The sequence below is a fragment of the Somniosus microcephalus genome, chromosome 10 (assembly GCF_052327205.1).
Source record: "Somniosus microcephalus isolate GS21.2 chromosome 10, FLI_Smic_1.0, whole genome shotgun sequence".
Taxonomy (NCBI): domain Eukaryota; kingdom Metazoa; phylum Chordata; class Chondrichthyes; order Squaliformes; family Somniosidae; genus Somniosus; species Somniosus microcephalus.
Window position 1 is genome coordinate 217,929,232 of NC_140996.1, and position 27,626 is coordinate 217,956,857.

At 47.8% G+C, this 27,626-nt stretch overlaps 1 protein-coding gene across 4 annotated transcripts in view; it reads left to right on the forward strand.

Moving 5' to 3' along the window:
- The first annotated feature begins 13,777 nt into the window (after positions 1 to 13,777).
- The window catches only part of LOC147112103 (CD99 antigen-like), a 75,238-nt gene continuing 61,389 nt past the window's right edge, over positions 13,778 to 27,626 (forward strand). For 2 of the 4 annotated variants that reach the window (XM_085999619.1, XM_085999621.1), the window contains exons 1-2: positions 13,778 to 13,921; positions 13,998 to 14,066. In XM_085999619.1, coding sequence (XP_085855745.1) covers positions 14,006 to 14,066 — 61 coding nt within the window. In that variant the 5' untranslated portion in view covers positions 13,778 to 13,921; positions 13,998 to 14,005. Of the gene's footprint in view, positions 14,067 to 27,626 lie in introns of all 4 variants that reach the window. The other 2 variants (XM_085999618.1, XM_085999620.1) reach the window with 1 other exon arrangement.

Sequence of the window (27,626 nt, forward strand, 5' to 3'; positions counted from 1 at the left end):
CAGCGCATGCACTGAAAACCAGCATTTCCGATCTGTCAAGATCGGACGCCTGCCCTGGAGAAGGGTCTCTGCGGGGGTAGAGTTCCACTTTCTGTAGAATCTCCGCCCGCAGAAAACCCTTAGAAATCTTACGCCTGGTAAAAGCAGGCATAAAGCCTGCTTTTACCAACATAAGAGTTGAAAAAAGTAAAAAAAAAAATTTTTCACTCATTTATCATTTATAAATACTTTCAAAAAAGGTAAGTTTATTTTTAGCCCCATAAAAAACTTTAATTATTTTTTTCAAAAAATTAAATTTTTGTTTAAAATATTTATTGTAATTTGAACTCATTTTAAAAAAGTGATAGTTTAAAAAAAAAATTATTTAATGTTTTACTGTGGCAGAGCCACTAAGGGACTCAGATCAATTGTATATAATTCCTTTTAACAGTTTGTTAGCTACAGACTGAATCTGTACCTTTGTTTATATTGTTTGCTTGTACAGAGCGCGGTCCCTTTAAGAGCGCGACTAAACGCGATGACGTCATCACGTTGATCACGTGATCCTCCAGCGGCGGGAAAAACGTGATGACGTCATGACGTCGGCCCGGGGACCTCCTAGTCAGTCCTCGTGGAGACTCTGAACTGACTAGACCTACATTCGATGTTCTCCTGTATTTATCCGTTAAACTCTGTTCGTTTTCATTAAACCTCGTTTGTTTGATCGCCTGAGTGGACCTCAGTCTTTTGATAGGAACTAAACATTCCTACATTGGTGACCCCGACTTTTGCGAACGGTTTTCGCAGAAGGTACGAAACATGGAAACGAACGCCGTTGCTTTGAAGCTACCGCAGTTCTGGGAACAACAACCAGCCGCGTGGTTCATCCAGGCTGAAGCCCAGTTCGCCATCCGGAACATCGTTGCGGATCAGACCCATTACTATTACGTGGTCTCCGCCCTCGACAGCGCCACAGCCTCACGAATTGTCAGCCTACTTGGTAATCCACCAGAAGATCGCAAGTATGAAACGATAAAGGCGCGATTGTTACAGGTCTTCGGGCTCACTAAGTCGGAGCGCGCCCGCCGGCTGCTCGCGATGCCCGGCCTCGGGGACTCCAAGCCGTCCAAGCTCATGAGGCAAATGCTCACGCTCTTAGGCTCCGAACCGGAATGCTTCCTCTTCAGGGAGTTATTCCTCAGCCAACTATTGGAGCAAGTTCAGGCTGCCCTAGCCAGGTCCGATGTCACAGACTGCGCAGATCTTGCTGCCGAAGCGGACAAGATTTTTGTGGCGATGCAGCAGTACTGCGCTGCCACGAGGCGCCCATCCCGCACAGACGCTGCTCCAGCCCCTCAACCTGCGGGGTTGTGCTCCTACCACACCCGTTTTGGCGCGAAAGCAAGACGCTGCCGCCCTCCCTGCAGTGCAGCAACCCTGGCGGAAGAGGACCGGTTATAACAAGTGCCCCGCGGCTGCGATGGCCATCGGCAATTCGGGAAAACTCCTCTTCATCACCGACTCCCTGTCTGGTCGACGTTTCCTCTGCGACACCGGGGCACAGTGTAGCATCCTACCCACGTCAAAACTCAATATACAAACTGGGGGGCACGGCCTCTCCCTCGAGGCGGCTAATGGCGGGGCCATTCGGACTTTCGGAAGACGGCGGGTCCAGGTGCGTTTCGGCGGCCAGCGGTTTCACTGGGACTTCATCACGGCCAAAGTCTCTCAAGCCATCCTCGGGGTGGATTTTTTGTGTGCCAACGGCCTCCTGGTGGATGTTAGGCACCGCTGGTTGATCAATGCGGCCACTTTTCACTCCATACCGTGTCACCGTGGTAACGTCGTGTCGCGCACTGTCTCCTGTGCGTTTCCGCCTCCGGATGACTTCACTCGCCTCCTCGGAGATTTCCCAGACCTGACCAGACCCACTTTCTCCTCCACGGCCATGAAGCATGGTGTCGAGCATCACAACACCACTACTGGCTCCCCGGTCTATGCACGAGCCCGGCGCCTCGAACCTGGCAAGCTCGCGGCCGTGAAAGCGGAGTTCAACACGATGGAGCGGCTAGGGATTATTCGCCGGTCGAATAGTCCCTGGTCTTTGCCTCTCCACATTGTTCCGAAACCTGGTGGCGGATGGCGGCCTTGCGGCGACTACCAACGCCTGAACGACGCCACTACTCCTGGTCGGTACCCGATCCCTCATATTCAGGACTTCTCGACCCATTTGGCGGGAAATACCATTTTTTCAAAAGTCGACCTTGTCCGTGGCTACCACCAGGTCCCCGTGCACCCGCAAGACGTCCCGAAAACTGCAGTCATCACCCCATTCGGCCTGTTTGAATTTCTGCGCATGCCGTTTGGCTTGAAGAACGCTGCACAGGCTTTCCAGCGCTTGATGGACTCCGTGCTTCGGGACCTCAAATTTCTATTCATCTACCTCGACGACATCCTCATCGCCAGCCCGAGCAAAGAGGAGCACATCTTTCATTTACGCACCCTCTTTAGACGCCTCAGTTAACACGGCTTGATCATCAACCCGGCCAAGTGCCAGTTCGGCCTGCAGCAGATTGACTTCTTAGGCCATCGCATCACATCGGACGGCGCAATTCCCCTACAAACGAAGGTTGAGGCAGTTACTTCTTTCTCACGCCCGCAGACTGTCAAGGCCCTGCAGGAGTTCCTCGGGATGGTGAATTTTTATCACCGGTTCGTCCCAAACGCAGCCCTGCTCATGCAGCCCCTGTACGAGGCCCTCAAGGGCAAGTCCGGCAAGGATCCGATTACCTGGACGGTCGACATGGACCGGGCGTTCGTCGACACAAAAAGCACCTTGGCCAACGCGACCATGCTGGCGCACCCACTGCCAGGAGCCACCATCGCCCTTACCACCGACGCATCAGACTACGCCATCGGCGCTGTGCAGGAACAGTGGGTCAACGGGACGTGGCAACCACTGGCGTTTTTCAGCCGTCAACTACGGCGCAATGAATGAAAATACAGCACTTTCGACCAGGAGTTGCTGGCACTCTTTCTGGCCATCCGCCATTTCCGGTTCTTGTTGGAGGGACGTCCCTTCACCGCGTTTGTGGATCATAAACCACTCACCTTTGCCATGGCCAAGACCGCCGAACCGTGGTCAGCCCGACAACAACACCAGTTAACGTTCATATCGGAATTCATGACAGATATCCAACACGTAGCTGGCAAAGACAACCTGGTGGCAGATTGCCTCTCCCGCGCGACCGTTCAGGCGGTCCAGCTGGGCATTGACTATGCCCTCATGGCTGCCGAGCAAGTATCAGACCCTGAGGTGCAGGCTTACAGAACCGACATTTCCAGCCTCCAACCGGCTGATGTTAAATTCCATGCAGAAGTCTCCATGGGAGAGCCTCGCCCTATCGTTCCGGTCGCCTGGCGCCGCAAAGTTTTTGACGCCATACACGGGCTTTCACATCCTGGAATGAAGGCCTCCCAAAGGTTGATGTCGTCAAAATTTGTCTGGAAAGGTATGTACAAGGATGTCCGCGACTGGGCTAACACCTGCATTGTCTGTCAAAAATCAAAGGTGCAACGCCACGTCAAGGCTCCATTGGCCACTTATGCAGTACCGGAGCGTCGGTTTGACCATGTGAACGTAGACCTGGTTGGGCCGCTTCCGCCATCACAGGGGTTCACACACATCCTCACCATGGTAGACCGCACCGCTAGATGGCCAGAGGCGATTCCTTTGTCATCTACCACTTCAGCTGACGTCACCAGGGCATTCATATCCACTTGGGTTGCCCGTTTCGGCGTTCCGGTGGACATCTCTTCAGACTGGGGTCTGCAGTTTTCATCTGAGCTCTGGAACGCCGTGGCCCGGGGCCTCGGCACCAAGCTACACCGCACCACGGCCTATCATCCACAGGCGAACGGCTTGTGCGAGCGTTTTCACAGGTCCTTAAAAGCAGCACTGAGGGCCAGCCTCCAAGGCGCCGGTTGGGTAGATAAACTACCGTGGGTCATGTTGGGTTTGCGTACGGCACCCAAGGAGGATCTTCAATCGTCTTCGGCTGAGCTCGTGTACGGTCAACCACTCCGCGTACCGGGAGACTTCCTCCCGAGTCCAACAGAGCCATGGTCCGCATCCGACCAACTCATCAGCCACCAGGAAACAGCCAAGTCTTTCACTCCCATACCAACGTCACATCACGGTTTTCAAACCTCACACGTCCCAGCAGAGCTCAAGAACGCCACATATGTGTTCATCCGCAATGACGCTCATCGGGATCAGCTCAAGCCCCCTTACACAGGCCCTTTCCGTGCACTGGAAGCAGGGGACAAAAGTTTCTCTGTGGAGATCGGAGGTAAACCGGGCCACATTTCGGTTGACCGGTTGAAGCCGGCACAGTTGGACCTTGACCGCCCAGTCGAAATCGCACAACCGCCAAAACGTGGCCGACCGCCCACAGTCGCCGTGCCAGATCAACTGCAACCGCCCGCCGTCCATCAGCTTCCACTTCAAGGCTACAGAAGTCGCTCTGACAGGCTTGTCAGGCCTCCTCCCTGTTTTACTTTTGCTGTTAAAGACAATTCTGGGGGGGCGCATGTGGCGGAGCCACTAAGGGACTCAGATCAATTGTATATAATTCCTTTTAACAGTTTGTTAGCTACAGACTGAATCTGTACCTTTGTTTATATTGTTTGCTTGTACAGAGCGCGGTCCCTTTAAGAGCGCGACCAAACGCGATGACGTCATCACGTTGATCACGTGATCCTCCAGTGGCGGGAAAAACGTGATGACGTCATGACGTCGGCCCGGGGACTTCCTACTCAGTCCTCGTGGAGCCTCTGAACTGACTAGACCTACATTCGATGTTCTCCTGTATTTATCCGTTAAACTCTGTTAGTTTTCATTAAACCTCGTTTGTTTGATCGCCTGAGTGGACCTCAGTCTTTTGATAGGAACTAAACATTCCTACATTACAGTGTTTTTGGGTTGATCTCCAATCATATATTTGACAGGTCTATCTGTCAAGTGTATGAAGGGAGATTCCCTTCTCCTATTGGCTCCCCATGGCCCACGTGATCCTGGGGACGCTTGCGAACCGCCTGCGCCTCTGGGATACGTGGGCCCTGCGCATTTCGAGTTTGGAGAGGCCCAGGAGTGGAAGTATATGCACCTCGGGAGCCCTCAGGTAAGTTCATACATTTTTCCAGATCGGAGGCCTCCGCATGCGGGAAGCCCCCGATCGGAAAATACGGGCCTAAATATTCAAGTACTTACTGCTGTCTTCTTACTCAGGCTTAAAGTGGGAATTAAAAGAAGTCGGAAATAAATTGCTGGTGTAAAAAGAAGTTGATTATAGGTTCCAGATTCTCCTTTGCTAAACCTACTGCAACGCTAAAAATGAGGGAAGCAATTTGCAGAACAGGGTGGCGTAGGGTAGAGTTAAATTATAAATTGGTTTCAGTGAGTCCAATTGGAGGCCTAAAGGACAATGTAAGCCCTGGAACACTTCGGCAGGCCACCGAGACAGGTCGACAAGGCAGGTATCAGGTCAGAGGCCAGCGAGAGGAAGAGTTGGATAATTATTAGTAGAGGTGCCACGTGGGCAATCATAAAGGATGTGGCGATGTGGTGTTCACAGTCGAGTGAAGGGAAGCAGAGAAATATTGGCAACATTATTAAAGTGTTAGATTGATCCGTCAGCAGGTTGTAACGTCACTGGGGGGTAACTTAAACTTTGGGCGATGGTGTAAAGTGGGCGATATTGAATTAGCCGTCTGTTGTACTTCCGTTCCACTGAAGCCAGTTAAACTTGAATAGATGTCACGACTGGTGCCCTGATGGCGTTATTTGTAAATGTACCACCCGGTTTGTGGTATTGAGCTATAAAGGCCGGGAAGATCCCAGGTTTGATCCTCGTCAGCTGAGCTCAACCAGGACAACGATCGGGTGCTACAATTAACCACAGCATCACTGGGTTGGTGTAGGGTGGCTGTTAGGAACGTAGGAACAGGAGTAGGCCATTTAGCCCCTCGAGCCTGTTCCGCCATTCAATGAGCTCATGGCTGATCTGTGACCTATCTCCATATACCCACCTTTGGCCCATATCCCTTAATACCTTTGGTTATCAAAAATCTATCAATCCCAGATTTAAAGTTAACAATTGATCTAGCATCAATTGCCGTTTGCAGAAGAGAGTTCCAAACTTCTATCACCCTTTGTGTGTAGAAGTGTTTCCTAATTTCACTTCTGAAAGGTCTGGCTCCAATTTTTAGACTATCCCCCCTAGTCCTAGAATCCCCAACCAGCGGGAATAGTTTCTCTCTATCTACCCTATCTGTTCCACTTAATATGTTGAGCAAAGACAGCGTGTGGTGCACCCACCAAGCTGAATAACCCACTGGAATTCGCTGACAAGCCTCAAACATGACGAACAATAGCTGGACAAGGTATTAGATGGTCCCCGCCAATGTCAGTGAACCTGTACTCCAGCGTGGAGTTGGGAGGGGTGAAAAGGAAATTGCTGTTACTGCTTTGTGGCATATTATTCAAAGGAAGGCACAGTTTAAATTTAAATTTTAAATTTGAATTTTTCTCTTACTTTTCCCTTCTGTCTCTTTTTTCTAGTTCACCCTATTTCCTTCTTGGTCATTCCTCTTTTTCTTTCTCCGTCCTTACATAGACTGTTGGTTCCATCGTTCACCAAGGTCCCAGATGCCCCATTGCCCTCGCTGCACTTCCAGCAATTTACAGGGCAAAAACTTTTCAAGCTGAAGGGTGAGGGAGAAAGTCTAAGTGACGGGGCCCGCCGCAAGATCAGGGCCTATAACTGGCTCTGTCACAATGGTTTGGGAGATGGAGAAAGGATGGGGAAAACAGTGTGATATCGATCGGGCTACACAACCTCTGTGTTTATGCTCAATACAATTAAAGGCGTGCACTGTTGTCAGCACAGGCTTGTTACCTACCTGATCTGGGCTGTTTTCTGAGCGGGTTCCCCGTATATTTCTATTATCTACACTTGCCACCAAACATCTGGCTTTAAAAATACGAATGTATTTTTTTCTCACTTAATTCCATGCCTTATGAAATGGAGACCTTCTATATTATCAAAACTTTTCATCAACTGCAATGAGAAAACATCAGGGGGGTATTTTTAACCAAACCCGCCCAGCAGGAAACTGACGAGATAGGGTGCAACGCTGGTTTTGCAGCCCGACCAATTTTATCTCCATTGAAGTCAATGTGGAGTAGTAGGGTTGTCCTATGAGGAGAGATTGTGTAGACTGGGCCTGTACTCTCTGGGGTTTAGAAGAATGAGAGGTGATCTCATTGAAACATCGAAGATTCTGAGGGGGATTGACAGGGTAGATGCTGAGAGGTTGTTTCCCCTGGCTGGAGAGTTAGAACTAGGGAGCATAGTCTCAGGATAAGGGGTTGGCCATTTAAGTCTGAGATGAGGAGGAATTTCTTCACTCAGAGGGTGGTGAATCTTTGGAATTCTCTACCCCAGAGGGCTGTGGATGCTGAATCGTTGAGTATATTCAACCCTGAGATCGACAGATTTTTGGACTCTAGGGGAATCAAGGGATATGGGGATGGGGCGGGAAAGTGGAGTTGAGGTCAAAGATCAGCCATGGTCTTATTGAATGGCGGAGCAGGCTCGAAGTGCTGTATGGCCTACTCCTGCTCCCATTCATTATGTTCTTAGAGCAATATTGGGCGGGATGTAAAACCAGAATTCCAACCAATCCTGAGGTTTTCCTGCCCCGGCGAGTTAAGTTAATATTATCCCCCAATACTCAAGCCATGATTCCACACTGCCCCATTTTCCCTGTGTGTGGTTTTTGACTTGACAAGATACAGTATCCATACGCGACTGTCCCATAACATCGCATAAGATGACAGTGAGAGAGAAAAAAGTCAGAGGCCAAGTATTCTTATTTGGAGGAATCATTTGAAATGTGGTCTTAAAATAAAAACAGGAAATGCAGAGGTCAGTCAGCATTTCAAAGAGAAAGATAGGGTAACTTTTCAGGTGGGATCCTCCATTAGTTTTTTTTCTCTTTCAGATGCTGACTGACCTGTAGTGTATTTCCTGTACCATTTTTCTTTTTCTTGCAAATCTATTAAAAAGAAACTTGAAAGATTTGCATTTGTATGGCGCCTTTCACGACCTCAAGATGTCCCAAAGCCCTTTTTTCGACCAATGAAATACTTTTGGAGTAAACGGAGGGACAGGGAAATAACAGCAGGGTAGGTCTGTGATGGGGTGGAGGACAGGAGTGATTAAATACCAAAAGTGACGATGGTGCACGGCAAGATGAGGTGATAATCAGTCAAGTATAGAAACAACAGATGGGTCCAGAGGAGGTGCGAATGATTCTAGCAGAATAGGTGGAGGAGGAGGAAAGCATGGAAAATTTGGCAAAGAGAGGAAGTATTCTGTGTCTGGGAGTGTGGCACTCCACTCTAGCACCGCCCCCCCCCCACCCCCCCACCACTTTTCCCTGGCTCTGCACTCGTTTAAGAGCTAGCTGTCCATCTCTAACATCTTCCAGTCTGATGTAAGGTCATCAACTTGAAACGTTTAATTTGTTTCTCTCTTCATTGATGCTGCCTGACCTGCTGAGTGTCTCCAACCTTTTCTGTTTTTTTTATTTCTGTGGAGCTATACTCCAGCAAGCATGGAGCAGAGAAGGTGGTCATTCGGTCCATCGTGCCTGTGCCGGCTGATCCCAATGTGGGGCTAGGAATATTGGAACAGGAGGAGGCCATTCAGCCCCTCCAGCCTGTTCTGCCATTCAATTAGATCATGGCTGATCTGTATCTTAACTCCATCTACCCGCCTTGGTTCTGTAACCTTTAATACCCTTACCTAAATCTATCAATCTCAGTTTGGAAATTTTCAATTGACCTCCAGCCTCAACAGCTTTTTTGGGGGAGAGAATTCCAGATTTCCACCACCCTTTGTGTGAAGAAGTGCTTCCTGACATCACCCCTAAACGGCCTGGCTCTAATTGTAAGGTTATGCCTCCTTGTTCTGGACTCCCCCGACCAGAGGAAATAATTTAGAAACATAGAAACATAGAAGATAGGAGCAGGAGTAGGCCATTCGGCCCTTCGAGCCTGCTCCGCCATTCAATGAGATCATGGCTGATCATCCAAATTCAGTACCCTGTCCCTGCCTTCTCCCCATATCCCTTGATCCCTTTAGCCTTAAGAAATATAGCCAACTCTTTCTTGAATATATTTAATGAACTGGCCTCCACCGCCCTCTGTGGCAGAGAATTCCACAGGTTCACCACTCTCTGGGTGAAGAAATTCCTCCTCATTTCAGTCTTAAATGGCTTACCCCTTATCCTTAGACTATGACCCCCTGGTTCTGGACTCCCCGGCCATCAGAAACATCCTTCCTGCATCTAGTCTGTCCAGGCCTGACAGAATTTTATAGGTTTCAATGAGATCCCCTCTCAATCTTCTAAACTCCAGTGAGTATAAGCCCAATCGACACAATCTCTCCTCATACGTCATTCCTGCCATCCCAGGTATCAGCCTGGTGAATCTTCGCTGCACTCCTTCCATGGCAAGAACGTCCTTCCTCAGATAAGGCGACCAAAACTGCACACAATACTCAAGGTGCGGTCTCACCAAGGCCCTGTACAACTGCAGCAAGACATCCTTGTTCTTGTACTCAAACCCTCTTGCTACGAAGGCCAACATACCATTTGCCTTCTTAACCGCCTGCTGCACCTGCATGCTTACCTTCAGCGACTGGTGCACAATAACACCCAGGTCTCTTTGCACTTCCCCTTCTCCCAATCTATTGCCATTCAAATAATAATCTGCCTTCCTGTTTTTGCCACCAAAGTGGATAACCTCACATTTATCCACATTATAGTGCATTTGCCATATTTCTGCCCAATCACCCAACCTGTCCAAATCGTACTGGAGTTTCACGACATCCTCCTCACAGCTTACCCTCCCACCCAGCTTTGTGTCGTCTGCAAATTTGGAGATATTACATCCAATTCCCTCGTCCAGATCATTAATATATATTGTGATCACTATCTACCCTATCAAATCCATTAATCATTTTAAACATTCAATTAGATCAACCCTTAATCTTCTGTATTCATGGTAATACAAGCCTAATCCATGACTGAACCCTTTTAGCCCCGGTACCATTCTGGTGAATCTGCGCTGCACCCCCTCCAAGGCCAGTGTATCCTCCCTGAGGTGCGGGCCCCAGAACTGAACGCAGTGACTCCAGATGATGTCTAACCAGAGTTCTGTTCAGTTGTAACATAACTTCCATCCCTTCGTATTCCTGCTTCCTTAAGATAAAGGTTAACGTTCCGTTAACCTTTTTTGATTATTTTTTGTACCTGTCCACTAGCTTTTAGCGATTTCTGTACCTGGACCCCTAAATCTCTCGGCTCCGCCACAGTTCTGAGTTTCTCGTCGTTTAGAAAATACTCTGATCTGTCTTTCTTAGGTCCAAGGTGGATGGCCTCACACTTTCCCACATTGAACTCCATCTGCCACAGTTTTGCCCACTCACTTCATTTATCAATGGCCCAGCCCAGCCACGATGGGGTGAATGGCCTCCTTCTGTGCTGCATGATTGTTTGATTCTATGTTGGCAGCTTGCTGGGGCACAGTTCCACGGACACTGGTTGCTCTCTGGCACCTTTCCCCAAATGGCACCGTCAGGAAAGAAGGGGAAGGGAGAAAAACAGCCATTAAAATCATCAGAAAATACTGTACAGAATTCTGAAAGATTCTAGGCTTCCTTTCCTGAACCAAATGACAGTAAGGCCTTCGCTCAGTGGGTAGCACGCTCACCTCTGAGTCAGTAGGTTGTGGGTTCAAGACTCGCTCCAGAGACTTGAGCACAAATTCTAGGATGACGCCCCAGTGCAGTACTGAGGGATAACTGCACTGTCGGAGGTGCCGTCTTTCAGATGAGATGTTAAACCAAGGCCTCTGTCTGCCCTCTCAGGTGGCTGTAAAAGATCACGCGGCACTATTTCGAACAAGAGCAGGGGGCGTTCTCGTCAGTGTCCTGGGGCCAATATTTATTCCTCCACCAACATCACAAAAACAGCTTATCTGGTCATTATCACATCCCTGTTTGTGGGAGCTTGCTGTGCGCAAATTGTCTGCCACGTTTCCTACATTACAACAGCGACTGCACTTCAAAAGTACTTAATTGGCTGTAAAGCACTTTGGGTCGCCCTGAAGTCGTGAAAGGTGCTATAGAAATGCAAGTCTTTCTTTGAAAAGGTTAATGGGTCTTTTATCTTTAAGATGCTGACTAATGCACTGTGTATTTCAAGTATTTGAAAGGGGCGAAAAGGGTTGAATTATGAGGACATGTTGCATAGTCTAGGCTTGCATCCCTTACAATATAGAAGATTAAGGGGGTCATTTAATTGAGGTGTTTAAGATGATTAAAGGATTTGATAGGGTTGATAGAGATAAATTATTTCCTCTTGAGAGGGGGGAGAAGCATCCATAACCTTCAAGTTAGAGCGAGGCCATTCAGGGATGATGTCAGAAAGCACTTCTTCACACAAAGGGTAGTGGAAATCTGGAACCTTCACCGTCAAAAAGCTGTTGAGGCTGAGGGGGTCAATTGAAAATGTCAAAACTGAGATTGATCGATTTTTAGTTAGGCTAAGGGTTACGGAACCACGGCAGGTAGATGGAGGTGAGATACAGATCAGCCGTGACCTAATTAAATGGCAGAAGGTTAAGGGGTGATTTGATTGAAATTTTCAAGATATTAAGGGGAACGGATAGCGGAAATAGTTTCTCTCTATCTACCCTGGTTGGGCAGTCTAGGACTAGGGGGCCTTAGTCTAAAAATTAGAGCCAGACATTTCAGGAGTGAAATTAGGAAACACTTCTACACACAAAGGGTGGTAGAAGTTTGGAACTCTCTTCTGCAAACGGCAATTGATGCTAGCTCAATTGCTAATTTTAAATCTGAGATTGATAGATTTTAGTTAACCAAAGGTATTAAGGGATATGGGGCGAAGGCGGGTATATGGAGTTAGACTGCAGATCAGCTAAGATCTCATTGAAAGAAAGACTTGCATTTATACAGCGCCTTTCACAACCACCTGATGTCCCAAGCTGGGTGGGCGTGTGTGCTGTGAGGAGGATGCCGAGAAACTCCAGTATGATTTGGACAGGTTGGGTGATTGGGCAGATGCATGGCAGATGCAGTATAATGTGGATAAATGTGAGGTTATCCACTTTGGTGGCAAAAACAGGAAGGCAGATTATTATCTGAACGGCAATAGATTGGGAGACGGGGAAGTGCACGAGACCTGGGTGTCCTTGTGCACCAGTCGCTGAAGGTAAGCATGCAGGTGCAGCAGGCGGTTAAGAAGGCAAATGGTATGTTGGCCTTCGTAGCGAGAGGGTTTGAGTACAGGAACAAGGATGTCTTGCTGCAGTTGTACAGGGCCTTGGTGAGACCACACCTTGAGTATTGTGTGCAGTTTTGGTCGCCTTATCTGAGGAAGGATGTTCTTGCCATGGAGGGAGTGCAGCGAAGGTTCACCAGACTGATACCTGGGATGGCAGGAATGACGTATGAAGAGAGATTGGGTCGATTGGGCTTATACTCGCTGGAGTTTAGAAGAATGAGAGGGGATCTCATTGAAACTTATAAAATTCTAACAGGACTGGACAGACTAGATGCAGGAAGGATGTTCCTGAGGGCGGGAGAGTCCAAAACCAGGGGTCACAGTCTAAAGATAAGGGGTAAGCCATTTAGGACAGAGATGAGGAGGAATTTCTTCACCCAGAGAGTGGTGAACCTGTGGAATTCTCTACCACAGAAGGCAGTTGAGGCCAATTCAGTAAATATATTCAAGAAGGAGTTAGATATATTTCTTAAGGCTAAAGGGATCAAGGGATATGGGGAGAAGGCAGGGACAGGGTACTGAGTTTGGATGATCAGCCATGATCTCATTGAATGGCGGAGCAGGCTCGAGAGGCCAAATGGCCTACTCCTGCTCCTATCTTCTATGTTTCTTCTATGTTTCTATGAAGTACTTTTTTGAAGTGTAGTCACTGTTGTAATGCAGGAAACGCGGCAGCCAATTTGCACAAAGCAAGCTCCCACAAACAGCAATGTGACAATGACCAGATAAATTGTTTTAGTGATGTTGGTTGAGGGATAAACATTGGCCAGGACACTGGGGGAGAACTCCCCCTGCTCTTCTTCGAAAATAGTGCCTCGGGATCTTTTACACACACCTGAGAGAGCAGACGGGGCCTCGGTTTAACATCTCATCCAAAAGACGGCACCTCCGACAGTGCAGCACTCCACTGGGAGTGTCAGCCTAGATTTTCGTGCTCAAGTCTCTGGAGCTGGGAATGTGAATCCAGAACCTTCTGACTCAGAGGCGAGGGTGCGAGCCACTGGCAGAACAGGCTGGAGGGGGCTAAATGGTCTACTCGCAGTTCCTATTTCGTTTTATTTTAAGAGGGGTGCAGGGCATTTCCGATTTCCTGCAGTTCTTCCCTTTAACCTCTACGCAGGTTTTGCCATTTCTCCAGCAAATCTGCTCTGGGAGCAAGCAAGGGCGGGGTCAGCCGGGCTGGAGGCAATTCAACAAAAGCGCAGTCAGCTGAGATCCCGCCCTCTCAGCGAGGGCTTTCTGCACCGCCCCCTGCCAACCGACAGGGGAGGCGGCGATTGGCCGAGCCCTGAGCCATGGGCTTCCCTGATTGGAGGAGGGGAGCTGTCAGTCGGAATGATTGACAGGAGCCGGTGACTCAGCCCTTCCCCGGGTGGAGCCTTTCTCTGAGCAACTCTGCGCTTCACTCGCATCAGGCAGCTCTATAAATAGGTGGCTTTCAGAAAGCAAAATAAAAACATCTCCTTCAAGAAGTTTTCTGTGTTAGAAGTGCTCGTCTTGGTTGAGGAAAGTTGTTTTCCTCTCGCTCCATCTGCTTGCCTGAAGAACAAAAAAAAACTTTTTTTTCTTTTTAAACTTTTAGGAAACCATGTTGCTTTCAAGAACTATCCTTTTCATCGGGTTGGCTTTTGTCTTTGTTGGAACGAAAGGTAAGATTTATCTTGGCGTTTTCTGGTCGTGTGTCTGTAAGTTTTTAAAAATATATTGTTATAAAGTCACTTAAAGCTTCTTGTCTTGGTGGATTTGATGCCATGTCCATGAAAGAAATCTCACTTCGCCCTCCCTCCGCTTAAACTTCACACTTTTTTTAATCCGTTGCTCCCTTTTTTCATTTTTTTTGCATCGGGCTTTCCAATTCCTCCATCGTGTGCCCTGTGGCGATACTACTTCATTTAAAAAATAACGTTGACATCTAACATCCCAAAGAAAAGTGAGATCTGCAGAGCTTAATTCATTAACAAAAGAAAAAGGGGAAAAAACCTTCTGTTTTGGCCCCCAAAGTTTGATTTGAAGTCCAACCGTGCCTTTAAAGTCTTTAATTGATGTCTATGTTTCCCTCTTTCACAGTTGAAACTATCTCGGTCTCTACAGTTCCAGTTTTTTGGGGGTTATCTGTATTGTGGATTATCTTTTTTTTAAACTTGGCTTCACTCCGGATACATTGTGCAGAAATAAAAACAGAAAATGCTGGAAATACTCAGCTGGTTAGGCAGTATCTGTGGAGAGAGAAACAGAGTTAACGTTTCAGGTTGCTGACCTTTCACCAGCACCAACTGTGTTTATTTCAAATTTCCAGCATCCCCAGTATTTTGCTTTTGAATGAGTTGTGGGCAATGGCACGAAGATCATACCGAGGAGGGCAGTCATTTGGAGCTTATGCCTCTTGTTCAGTAATGGTGCCAATGCCTTTTTTAAAGCCACACATTGTCTGCCCTTTATTTTCAAACCCACCTCGATTACACCGAAGGCGTGTGCCTGATGGGGAAAAATGGTCTATTTTTATATAGTGGAGACGCTGCCATTTTTAACTACTATTGATTGAATTTTTATGCTGAGATAAACAAACCATTCTCTGGATGTGGGTGTGGCTGGCATTTATTGCTCATCTCGCGTTGTCTTTTTGAGAAGGATGCCTTCTTGAATCGCTGCAGTCCGTGTGGTGAAGGTTATTCGCACGGAGCTGTCTTAAAGATAAATGAAATGGAAGATGTCCAGCTGCGACAATGTGGAACCACAATAAAGTCTACGCACACTTTGATGTGTCACTCGATCTCTCCCAGTATCTGCCCATACCATGACTTCACTCTCTGTGGTTTGGGTGTTTCAGTGTAGTTTAGTGTGGCCAAGCAAGCCTTTAACCCCCACACATTTTGACTTGAAGCAGTGGTTATGTTACTGGACTCGTAATCCAGAGGCCTGGCCTAATAATCCAGAGAGCGTGAATTCAGATCCCATCATGGCAGTTTGAGAATTTGAATCCAGTTTATAAAAAAATAAAAAAAAATAATGAATAAATCTGGAAATAAAAATGTGGTATTGGTAAAAGTGATCACATAAAGCTGTCATTAGAAGTTGTAATAGTTCACTAATGTCCTTTTTTTTTTAGGGAAGGAAACTTTATCAGTCTGGTCTGTGACTAGTTCCACACCAACATGGTTGATTCTTAACTGTGTTCCGAAGCCACCATAACCATCTCTGGGGCAACTAGGGGTGGGTAATAAATACTAGCCTTGCTAGTGACGCCCAAAATTGGAATGCTTGATTTGCCCTGGTGTTACAGCAATTTTAAAATTTGGGGGGGGGGGGGGGGGTATAGTAACACTTTTTTTTTTGTCAAGTGAAGAATTGGGTAAGAGATGGGATTATTGATTTGGCTTCTGAAGATTGCTTTGCAAACTATAAAAAAATCATTGGGGGAGAAATTCGGTTGTTAGCACCACCGATTAACGCCTAAAGAGGCCGAGAAGAGGGGCGCTAGCCAATTTCCGGGCGGGCGCAAGGCGCCTAACGCCTCGCCCCCATATTGAGTATGCATTTAGCGCCCGCTCATGGGCGCAGGCTGATTTATGACGTCATTTGAGTGTGCAACGCCTTTTGGGTGCCCCGGACCGGAAATTCAGTGGCGCACCCCTCCGTAGCGCTTGGCGCTAATAGTGACAACTTATCTGGACCTTACCAAGTCGCTCTCGGGCTGGAGGAGCATTATTTAAAGGGGACTGGTGTGGCTTAAAAGCGGCAGCCATTTTTGGAGCATAACTTCCTCGCAAGCTACAAAGAGTTGCTGAGCTGCACACTGAGAGCCATTTGACCACTGAGCCAGCGCAGGCAGACAACCTTCAGCCTTCTGACCATCACCTTGCTGTTGGTGAGCCTTGACAACGGGGAACCTTCCTGTGGGCACTTATTATGGGGACTGCATTGGAGGGGAACGTCCTGCTGCTGAATCATCTGGAAAGGGCACTGAGACGCTGGGAGAGGGGGGCGGGCATGGCCAGACGGAGGAGGGCCAACAGACGTCGCCACAACAGACCTTACGTTGGCAGGGTTTTCCGACAGCAGTTTTCCTACATGAACTTGCTGGAGGAGCAGTGTGTCAGAAGGCTGTGATTTAGAAAGGAGGTGGTGACTGAGCTGTGCCTGCTGCTTCAGCCAGATCTGCAGCCTCCGATAAGGTGCAGGACATCTCTGTTGGTGGCTGAGAAGATGCCTGCTGGCCTGAACTTCTACGCGAGCGGCTCTTCTCGGGCTGCGCATCAGAGGCTGATCAGAAGTAGCTTCTAGGCCCCTCTCTTGGAATGCTTGCTGCCATTCCAAGAACAGGAATGGAACCGGTCTGATACTCCCCATGCCTGTGAAGGGCAAGATACATATAAATAGCAGGCATAGCCATTGTAAATGAAGAAAGTGTTTCATTACACAAAATGTGGTTCCTTCAAACATGAGAAAGCTATGGCAACAGAAAGCAAAACTAATACACTGACACATAACTGGCTCTCACACCCGGGAGACTGTCCAAAACATAAATCCCATTCCGACCATCTTCCTTGGCCTTGATTCCACTGCACCAACCAAAGCATGCAATGCCCCATCAGTGAGGCGTTCCGCCCTCTGCCTCACCCTTTCCATGTCTTGCTAGGCTGGCGCGCCACAGGCAGGCTCCCACCACTTTGAAGGCCTACAAGGCAGTGAGTGTCTGGTGATGCCAATTGACCTGCCCCTTAAGAGCTGGCCGGCGCCAGTGTGTCTCAGGGAAAGTGATTATTGACAGCACCTTCGCTGCGCCCTGCTGCCGCGAAATTGGGTTGTGCCGCCGGGTTAGCGCCTTAAGAGTAGTGTGCAGCGCCTGATTCAGCGCCGCAATCACCTTTAGGGGCACTGCAACCCAATATCGCGCTAGGTGGTGCTAAATTGCACCTGGCGCTAAACTTTGCGCATCGCCAGGACTAGCGCCCCAAACGCGGCTATACCGAATTTCTAGGCCTTTAAGTCTTAAATGTTTTCACATCACAGAACATAAGCTGGAAAAATAATTTGATCAGTTTACCTTTTCAAAACCTAGCTGGATAGCCACTCAAAATGGACAGCCCATTCCAAACCAGATACAATTGCAATCTAGGTATGAACTCAAATTATTTGCCTAACATCGGTGGAAAAAAATGCTTGAGTAGTTTTACAGGATGCTATCAATCTGTGTCTGAAGTCACAAGCAATAGTTATCTCCAAATCCCATGTTATTGTGACCTGCTTCACCAGTATCTGCTGCAGTTCACAAGCTATTGATGATGGACCATCTGAGTGGGCACTGGGAATTAATGAAGAATTGGCTAATTCAGTTGGAAAGATTTATTTTAGCAATGGAAAGTTGTCTTGTGACTATTGGGGCATTTGCAGGATCTATTGTTTTTCTGTCCCCACTATTCATGCTTTTATTATGTACTTTGCTGATCAGAGTTCAGAGGAAACTGGACCAATTAAATGGATGGTCTAGGCATGCAGTTTGATTTTTTAATGTGCAATAAACCTCTGTTTGAATATGAAAGGTGTACGTGAAGTGATGTCCATTAGTAAGCGATGCAGAAGAATTTTGACAGCTTGAAGTTGATCCTGCAGTGTAGTTTTTGACCCCTTCATTTTGGTTTCTCAATGGCAGCAAAATATCTTCAAGGTGGCATCTTGAGCACAACGAGATATTCCAACTTGTGCAGTTCAATGATGAGATCACACTTGGAGTATTGTGCAGCTCTGCAAGAGTATTCAGACAAAAGTGGCGGGAACAATTCCAGGCTTCAGAGAGTTGCGTGTAATCTCCTCCAGCCCCACAACCCTCCGAGATCTCTGCACTCCCCTAATTCTGGCCTCTTGAGCATCCACCATTGGCAGCCGTGCCTTCAGCTGCGTAGGCCCTAAGCTCTGGAATTCTCTCCCCAAACCCCTCCACCTCTTTCCTCTTTTTAAGACACTCCTAAAGACCTGCCTCTTTGACCAAGCTTTTGGTCACCTGTCCTAATATCTCCTTATGTGGCTCAGTGTCATATTTTGTTTGATCACGCTCCTGTGAAGTGCCTTGGGACATTTTACTATGTTCAAGGCGCTACATTTAATACTTCTTGTCTGGCTAGCAATGGGATCGGGGGTTCTAATCATAATTACACCTACAACAACAACTTGTATTTCTAAGTCGAGGTAACATAAAAGTGATTACAATGTGAACTGCAGGGCCATGGATTGGAATGGGCAAAGACCTATAGTACTAAGTAAGTTTTTTTTTGACAAGTGTTTTGCTTGCGTTGTCTTTGGGGACAGCGAAAAGACTTCCTGCCTTTGTGTTTTTCCTCTATGGCTCCACCTTATTCCCCCAGCTTGAATGCTTCACTCTGATCTGTGCTTCCCCCCCCCCCCCCCCCCCTCACCCCCTTCTACGTCATCGGTGGCGGAGCCTTCAGCGTTGCGGCTCTGCACTCTCGAATTCTCCCTATCTCAAACCCACTGCCTTACTGCATGTCTCCATGTTCAAAAGCCTCAAAGCCCACTTCTTTTGGTAACCTCCACTTTCTGCTCGCTGTCCATTCTGCCCCCTCTACATTTCACTCTGCTGAATATAAGTGAGAGTTGTTATGGAACTTTATGTAATCCTTCCTCTGGAGATTTCAGTGGCTATAAAGAAGTCCATGACTAATTGAATTGTGCACAACATGTCGGAGGAATGGACCAAACGGCCATTTCTTGTTCCATGTTTTATTGTGGTGTAGAAAATCAAAAATAACTAACTTTGGGATGGATTTTGACTGCGTAGCAGTATGTCAAACGTGTAGAGATCTCACTAAAGTTCTATAGCATAAGCTTTCATTTTACTTAAAATGCTAGTAGAATATAGAGATGGACCATCATCTATAAATTGGTTGCCTTGCCCCTTATTTGAGCTGATGATTGCATTGAAGTCTTGCGGGGAGAAATTTGGTGCCTTAGCGCCTCCAGGGGCGATAACGGGGTGGTAATGACTTGCCGCCCGGGCGTGGTGAATGAAACAACTCTCACTAAATTCACCTGGAGCTTTGTGGCGGTAGTAACCCATGGCGCCACAATCGCCTGCGCCCGGTGATCATGATGTCATCGTCCTGCTTAGTGCCCCGGACCCGAACTTCGGTTCCGCCCCCTGCAGCATCGCCGGCCGAGGACACAACAGCTGCAGGAGGCATTGTTCGGGAGGCCAGGTGCCTCGGGCACCCTGTTTAACGGAGATGATGGCGTTTGGGGGGGGTGGGGGGAATTGTTTGTGAAGCTTGACGCTAAATTTTAATGATTTTCTTGGGCCGCGATCGATCAGCCCTGCACTCTGCTACAGTGCTTGGGGCTGGTCGGGGGTGCCGTCTGTGACCAGGTACCTCTCTTCATTGCAGAGCCTGCAGCGATAACCCTTCCCTTTAATTGAGGGAAGGAGCTTCCGTTCCCGACGGCACTGCCCTCGACATTGGGCAGTGCTGCACCGCTTCTGCTGGCTGTTTAGCGCTCCAAGGGAAGTGGTAGCTCTTGATTTTAGCGCTCCACTTTCATCCTGGAGCGTTAACACCCAATTTCGTGGAAACGGAGAATGATTAGCGCCTGGCGCTAATTTTTCAGGGATTCAGAAGTTACCGGATTTCTCCCCCTTAATCTATGATCGTGTCCCAATTAGACTGATGTGTTTTCTGCTGGGAACTGCAGTTGCGTGTCAACAATCCTGCAGTCTCATGCACAATGGGATTTTAAAATTTTAACTTTGCACCTCAAATTTTAAAAGACAACCTAATGCATTCCATGGAGGATCTCTTTAATATGTAGCAATACTCATTTAAACTGCCGAGTGTAGCATAGAGTGGACGTGAAATGTGAAACTGATATTTGTGTGAAATAGCTAAAGCAGAATTCTGATATGGCTGGAATAATCAATTCCAGCGATGTCTGTATTTTCTCTTTCTTTTGACATGGATGATCGCTGGATAGAAATGAGGATTGGAAGCCCTTGTTTGCTCTACACATGCTACTCGCCCCATGGTAAATGGCTAGTCCTCAAGCGATGGTTCAGGTTGTGAGTGGCAAGAGACTGAACTTGGACGACATCATAACCAAGCCAAGCCCATTCTTATCCACTCACTTTCTAGCAGGGTCAAGGATTAGGAGTGGGACTAATTGAACAGCTCTTTCAAAGAGCTGGCACAGGCACGGTGGGCCGAATGGCCGCCTTCTGTGCTGTCTGATTCTATACAAGTGGGAATCTTTTTTTTATTCAGCTTTGCCCAGGAGTTCTGAAGCTAATTGTGGTTAACTTGGCACAGAACATAAATTGAACCCGAGAGCTTCTGATCTGCATTTGTGTAGCTCCGCATCAGACTGGGCTAAATGGCATATGTTTGGAGGTGAAAATTAGTCGGGGGGGGGGTGGAGGGAAACAGAGGCTTACCAGGGTCAGGGCTCCTCTGGGAATTAGAACTGAACTGAACCTTCGAGTATTTAAATTTATTCCAGAAGTTGGGCAAAAATCAGTTCTCACGTCTGGTGAGTTTCCTGTGTGGAAGGATTTATACGTGCCTTCAAAATGCATTTTCCCACCATGTCCTGGCTTCAAAATGTGCACGTAATTTTCAGCGGCACTTTGGAAATGTGTAAGCCATCCTGTCTTTGGACAAATTCGAACTATTGTCTGTTGTACATTTTGTCACTTTTTTGGTACTGAAACACTAGAAGCGCAAGCACTTTGTACAGTGTTGAGGAAAAAGATGGATGTTTTTCCAGTGATGCACAGCACACTGCTATTTTAGTGCTGTCTCCTAGTTCCATTTGCTGGAACGGAGCAAGAAGTTGTTATTGCCAAAGGATGATTAGTAGCTGGATTCTCTGTGCATGTGTGTTATATATTGTGTAGATACCTAAACTGTCAGTGTGATAGCAAAAGCACAAGGAAATAATGCTATTTGTTGCTTTGAACACTTCTTCCTAAAGTGGTTTCATGCCACTTGGATCATTGAGCTGGCTCCACCATTTTTGTTAGTCATGACAGTTCTTCACCTCTAGTCCCAATTTTATTTCTCGCTCTCGCTCTCCCATTTTGATTTGTGATTGAGTGCTATACAGATTGCTTCACCGTACAGCATAGCAGTTTCTATCGCAGTTGGTTCCACTTCAAAACCACTGCACGTACATCTTTGCCCATTGGCTGAGGAATGTCTGTGCAAACAAGTGATGGTGAAAATACCTCGCTGGCCTATGGCAACTAAGACCACACTTAGAATTGCCAGGGAGAAAGTCAGCAGCACTGAATCTTGTTAAATAGTTTTGAATTCCACTCGAGCTGTCTGGGTGGGCGGGGCTGGATGGGCGATACACCTATTGCTCCGTGTCGGAACTTGCTTGTGCCTTACTGGGTGTTTCGTGCTCATGAGCGCAATGGCTGTATAGTCATCAGTGCAGCATTCCTTGATCTGAAACACAGACAATAAATATTAACTTTTGAATGACAATGCTTACATAGCCAAGAGTTAGTGTGTATAATAATATTAGAAAAAGAGGACTTTGGAAACCATTTAATAACCCATCTGTGTTTTGAAACGTGGGTCGCACACTCGCCTCTGAGTCAGAAGGTTGTGGGTTCAAGTCCCACTCCAGAGACTTGAGCACAAAAATCTAGGCTGATACTCCCAGTGCAGTGCTGCACTGTCAGAGGTGCCGTCTTTCAGATGAGATGTTAAACCGATGCCCTGTCTGTGCTCTCGGGGATGTAAAAGATCCCATGGCACTATTTTGAAGAAGAGCAGGGAGTTATCCCCGGTGTCCTGGCCAATAGTTATCCCTTGGTTAACATCACTATAAAACATTATCCGGTCATTATCACATTGCTGTTTGTGGGATCTGACTGTGTACATTGGCTGCCGCGTTTCCTACATTACAAGAGTGACTGCACTTCAAAAAGTACTTACAGGAAACTCTCTGGTATCCGAGCACCGACGGGACCAGCGTGTTGCCGGTTGATTAAAAATTCCGGATGACCGAGGGTTATCTACCGAGGCTATTTTTAACAAAGATCAAACTCCTGTTATTGAGGTGTTTGGACTTCTGACAGTGCCAAGAAGCCGAGTAGTGGCAGTTTGGAGAATTACCCCCCACTGACTAACTCGGCCACCATGGGAGATTCTGACTTGGCAACATTTCCGGTTATTGAGGTGTTTTCGGAGTATGAATTTTGCCGGTTAATAGAGAATTCTGGATATTTAGGTGCCGTTTAAACGAGAGTTTCCTGTAATTGGCTGTAAAGTGCTTTGGGGCATCTGGTGGTCATGAAAGGTGCTATATAAATGCAAGTCTGTCTTTCTTTGTTTGTCTCCCAAAGAACTGGTGTATTTTCCAATTACTGTTGTAATCAAGTGGACTTGCTGGAATCTACAGACGGCGCTCCCTCAGCACTGCACTGGAGTGTCGGCCTAGATTTTTGTGCTCAAGTCCCTGGAGTGGGACTTGAACCCACGACCTTCTGACTCCAAGGCGAGGGTGCTACCCACTGAGCCACACCTGTAATTAGACAGTATGCTGGTTCTTTGTTATGTATTGTGTTCTCCTCCCACCTGTGGTGGCGCTGTCACAGGAGATAAATGGTTGGGTGTTCTCTGTTAAGTTTAGCTCTTTGTTCAGAACTTCCTTTCCTTCCAATAAAGCACTTCATGTTTGAATTTGAGTCCTAAATTGTGTCTAGGTAGAAAGGTACCGACACAACAAGTGGCAACGAGGAACGGATGAATCTGCGTACGTTACGGGTGCAGTGAGTAAACAGAAAATTTAATTTGAAACGTGAGATGGCTACTATATTAGGAAATATCGGTAATTTTGATGAAAATGTGGAGCAATGGAGCGCATATACGGAACGTTTTGACTATTTTGTATTGGCGAATGCAGTGGCAAATGAAAAGGTCGTGCCTACCTTTTTGAGTGTAATCGGGCCGAAGACATTCAGTTTACTTCACAGCCTCGTGCAGCCAGATAAGCCAGGAACTAAAACATATAAGCAACTAGTGGAAATTCTTGGAGCACATTTTTCACCAAAACCTCTGGTTATTGCTGGGAGATTTAGATTTCACAAACGGAATCAAGAGGAGGGGGAATCAGTGACTATGTTTATTGCTGCTTTAAAATGGTTGTCGGAACACTGCCAGTTCAAGGAGCTGCTGAATGACACCATTAGAGACAGACTTGTGTGTGGTCTGCAAAATGCAGCCACACAGAAGCGCCTTCTTACTGAGGACAACCTTACTCTTGGAAAAGGCCATTGAAGTTAGTGTCTCCATGGAGATAGCGGAAAAGGAGGCTCACCAGTTGAGCTCAACAGGGAGAGTTCACAAGGTGTCGTCTGAGCCTAAAGGTGCGCGGAACGGCACATGTTACCGTTGTGGGAAAACGGGCCATCACGCTAATGACTGCTGGTGTACAGAGCTGGAATGTCGAAATTGTGGCAAAAGGTCACATTGAAGGCGCCTGTAGAGGTTAAAAAAAGAACAGAGTTGGGAAGCATGGAAGCAAAATGTCTATTTGGACAAGAGGAAAAAGTGTTCATTTAGTGCAGTATGATGGAACAAGCAAAACAGAGGGGAGCGACACCTCCCCTGAGGAGGAAGAGGTGCACAAACTGACGGTTGCAGGTGATTCAAATGGCTACTGGGTGTCACCACTGGTGGAGGGACAATCAGTGCGGATGGAGGTGGACACAGGTGTGGCTGTGTCCCTTGTTTCAGACATTGTCTACAACAAAATGCTAAAGCATCTTACCCTTCAGCCAATAAACATTGTGCTAAAGACGTATACCGGCGAACCTGTGGCCATGAGAGGCGTCATTGAGGTGACAGTTAAATTGAACGGACAGACTGCAAAACTGCCACTATATGTGGTAAAGGGAAATTACCCATCGCTACTGGGACGTGCGTGGCTAGAGAAAATCACGCTGGACTGGCCTGCAGTCCGCATGATGTCAAAAGGGGAGTCAGGTCTGACTGCAGTGTTAAACAAACACGCAGAACTCTTCAATGGGGAACTTGGGAGCATGAAAAAGATCAGCGTGAGACTGGACATTAAACCTGACAACAAGCCGAAGTTTCACAAAGCCCGACCTGTACCCTATGCAATTAGGCCAAAAGTTGAGGCTAACTTGGAGGCCTTAGTCGAGAATGGAGTCCTGGAGCCTGTGAGCGTGAGCAAATGGGCCACACCCATTGTTCCTGTCCTGAAAAAGGATGGATCTGTTCGAATCTGCGGGGATTTTAAAGTGACTATTAACCCGGTGCTGTCTGCGGAACAGTACCCTCTTCCCCTCATTGATCTTTTTACGGGCCTGGCCGGAGGGCAAAAGTTCAGCAAAATAGACTTATGCCAGGCTTATCTACAAATGCATGTCGATGACAAATCAAAGGAGCTGCTGACAATTGTGACACACAATGGGCTATACAGGTACTGCCGCCTTCCGTTTGGAATTACGTCAGCCCCTGCTCTATTCCAAAGGGCAATGTATCAGATTTTGAGTGGACTGCCAGGAGTCCAGTGCTACCTGGACGACATCCTTGTCACTGGGACAAATGAGGAGGATCATCTTCTGAACTTGGATGCGACACTACAACGACTGAAAGAGTACGGACTCAGAGTTCATAAGGACAAATGTGAATTCTTTCAGTCTTCAGTTGAGTACCTGGGGCATGTGATTGACGCTACTGGCCTGCATAAGGCGCCACCAAAGGTCAAGGCGATCGTGAAGGCCCCAGAATGTGAGCCAGTTACGTTCATTTCTGGGACTACTTAACAACTATGGGAAGTTTATTCCAGACTTAGCAACTGGTGTAACGGCTTCAGCAATGTTGCTATGTCAAGGCAAAACATGGAAATGGACTGAACTGTGCAACGAAGCTTTCGCCCAAGCAAAGAAAGCATTGCTGAAGTTGTAGGTCCTGACACACTTCGACCCAAAGCTACCCGTGCAGCTAGTTGTACTGCACTTGTACAATGACAATGAAGATGATTATGATGTGATGCATACCATATGGTGTGGGAGCAGTCATATCCCACATCATGCCTTCGGGTGAAGAGACACCTATTGCCTTTGCATCACGCACCTTGAACAAGGCCGAGAGTAACTATGCACAGATTGAGCACTATTGCTTCACAGCGCCAGGGACCCGGGTTCGAATCCGGCCTCGGGCGACTGTGTGGAGTTTGCACATTCTCCCCGTGTTTGCGTGGGTTTTCTCCGGTTTCCTCCCACAGTCCAAAGATGTGCGGGTTAGGTTGATTGGCTATGATAAATTGAGCCTTAGTGTTAGTGGGGTTACAGGGATAGGGTGGGCTAGGTGCAGGTGTAGGGGTTACGGGGATCGGGTGGGATCGGTGCAGGCTCGATGGGCCGAAATGGCCTCTATCTGCACTGTGGGGTTTCTGTGAGGCCTTGGGAATCTTTTTTGGAATTCGAAAATTTCATCAGTACCTGTTTGGGAGAAGGTTCACACTCCTGACGGACCACCGTCCATTGACTTCAATCTTCGGGCCCCATGCCGGAATTCCGTCTCTCTCTGCAAGGATGCAAAGGTGGGCTTTACTGTTGTCAGGACACATATACGACATCAAATATCGCAAATCAGACTTGCACGGCAACGCAGGCGGTCTCTTGAGGCTACCCTTGCCTGTTACTCCCCCAGAGCCTCGTCAGATAGACATCTTCTACTTTAGACAAGTGGAGGGAGCACCTGTCACTGCAGTTCAGGTGCGAAGGTACACCCGCAACGATCCAGTCCTGTGTTAATGGACGATGTCATTCGAGGGAGAGCTATAGGAGATTCTCCTAGTTTGAAACCTTACGTTTCAAAAAGAAATGAGCTCTCCGTCCAGGCAGGTTGCCTTCTTTGGGGACGCCGTGTCATCATTCTGCCACCTCTGAGGGAACCTATACTGCAACAACTTCATACAGGCCACAGTGGGATGGTTCGGATGAAGGAAATGGCAAGAAGCTACTTCTGGTGGCCAGGTCTCGATGGGAATATTGAGGAGAAAGCCAAAACATGTTCCCCATGTCAAAGGGTCCGGAATGTTCCACAGCTGGCAACCCTACACCCCTGGGATTGGCCTGCAGAAGTGTGGCAGCGAGTACATGTGGACTTCACCGGTCCTTTCGAACAGAAGATGTTTATGGTGGTTGTGGACGCTCGTAGCAAGTGGCCAGAGGTCGCTGTGATGAGGTCTACCACGGCAGAGAAAACAATTGAAAACTTGGTGAGATGTTCAGCCGTTATGGCTCACCGGAACAACTCGTAAGTGACAACGGTCCACAATTTGTATCACAGGAGTTTGCAACCTTCCTGCATGTGAATGGTGTCCAACACATCGGGTCTGCGCCCTATCATCCCTCTACTAACGGCCAGGCAGAAAGGTTCGTGCAAACTTTGAAGCACGCCTTGAAGGCATCGCAAGGTCAGGGCTCAATCCACCAACGTCTGAACAGCTTCCCGTTGTCCTACAGGAACGAGCCGCATGCCACGACCAAAACTTCCCCCGCTTCGCTCATGATGAAGAGGTAGTTGCGGACAAGTTTTGACTTAAACCTCCCAGGGCAGAACAGGTTGTCCATTGTCAACAACAAGGTCAAGTTGAAGAGAGAGAAGAGCCAAGGAGAGACGGTTTCATCCGGGAGAGCACATCCTAGCTCGAAACTACAACACTGGACCGAAATGGGTTCCTGCTACGGTGATCGTGCAGACGGGCCCTGTGTCTTACACGGTTGAAACTGCTGAGGATGTCGTCTGGAGCAGACACACAGATCAACTGTTGTTAGGAGCAGAGACAGCCACAGAGGCTCCAACGGCTAGTTGGCCTGAACTGTTTCCGGATGATACCGCAAACCAGCATCCTTTGCCACAGTGCTCTTCTCCAACACGAAGTCAGAGACTGTTCCACCTGTGCAAACTCCTGACTTTCGACTGACACCGGCACCTTCTCCATCCAGGCCTGTCAATGCCTACTGCTGTGGAAGCCAGCGATGACCGCCGGTATCCTGTCAGAGCGGCGGCCTCCAAGACGCTTGGATCTGTAGGCTTAGTGACTTACCCACAAGACTGGGGCAGAATAAACCCCAGGGTAAAGTCGGGGGTTGAGGCAGTCTACCTCTACCCTAGGTTCGTTGAGTGCATTGAAAGTAACTTGCCTGTTGAGGAATA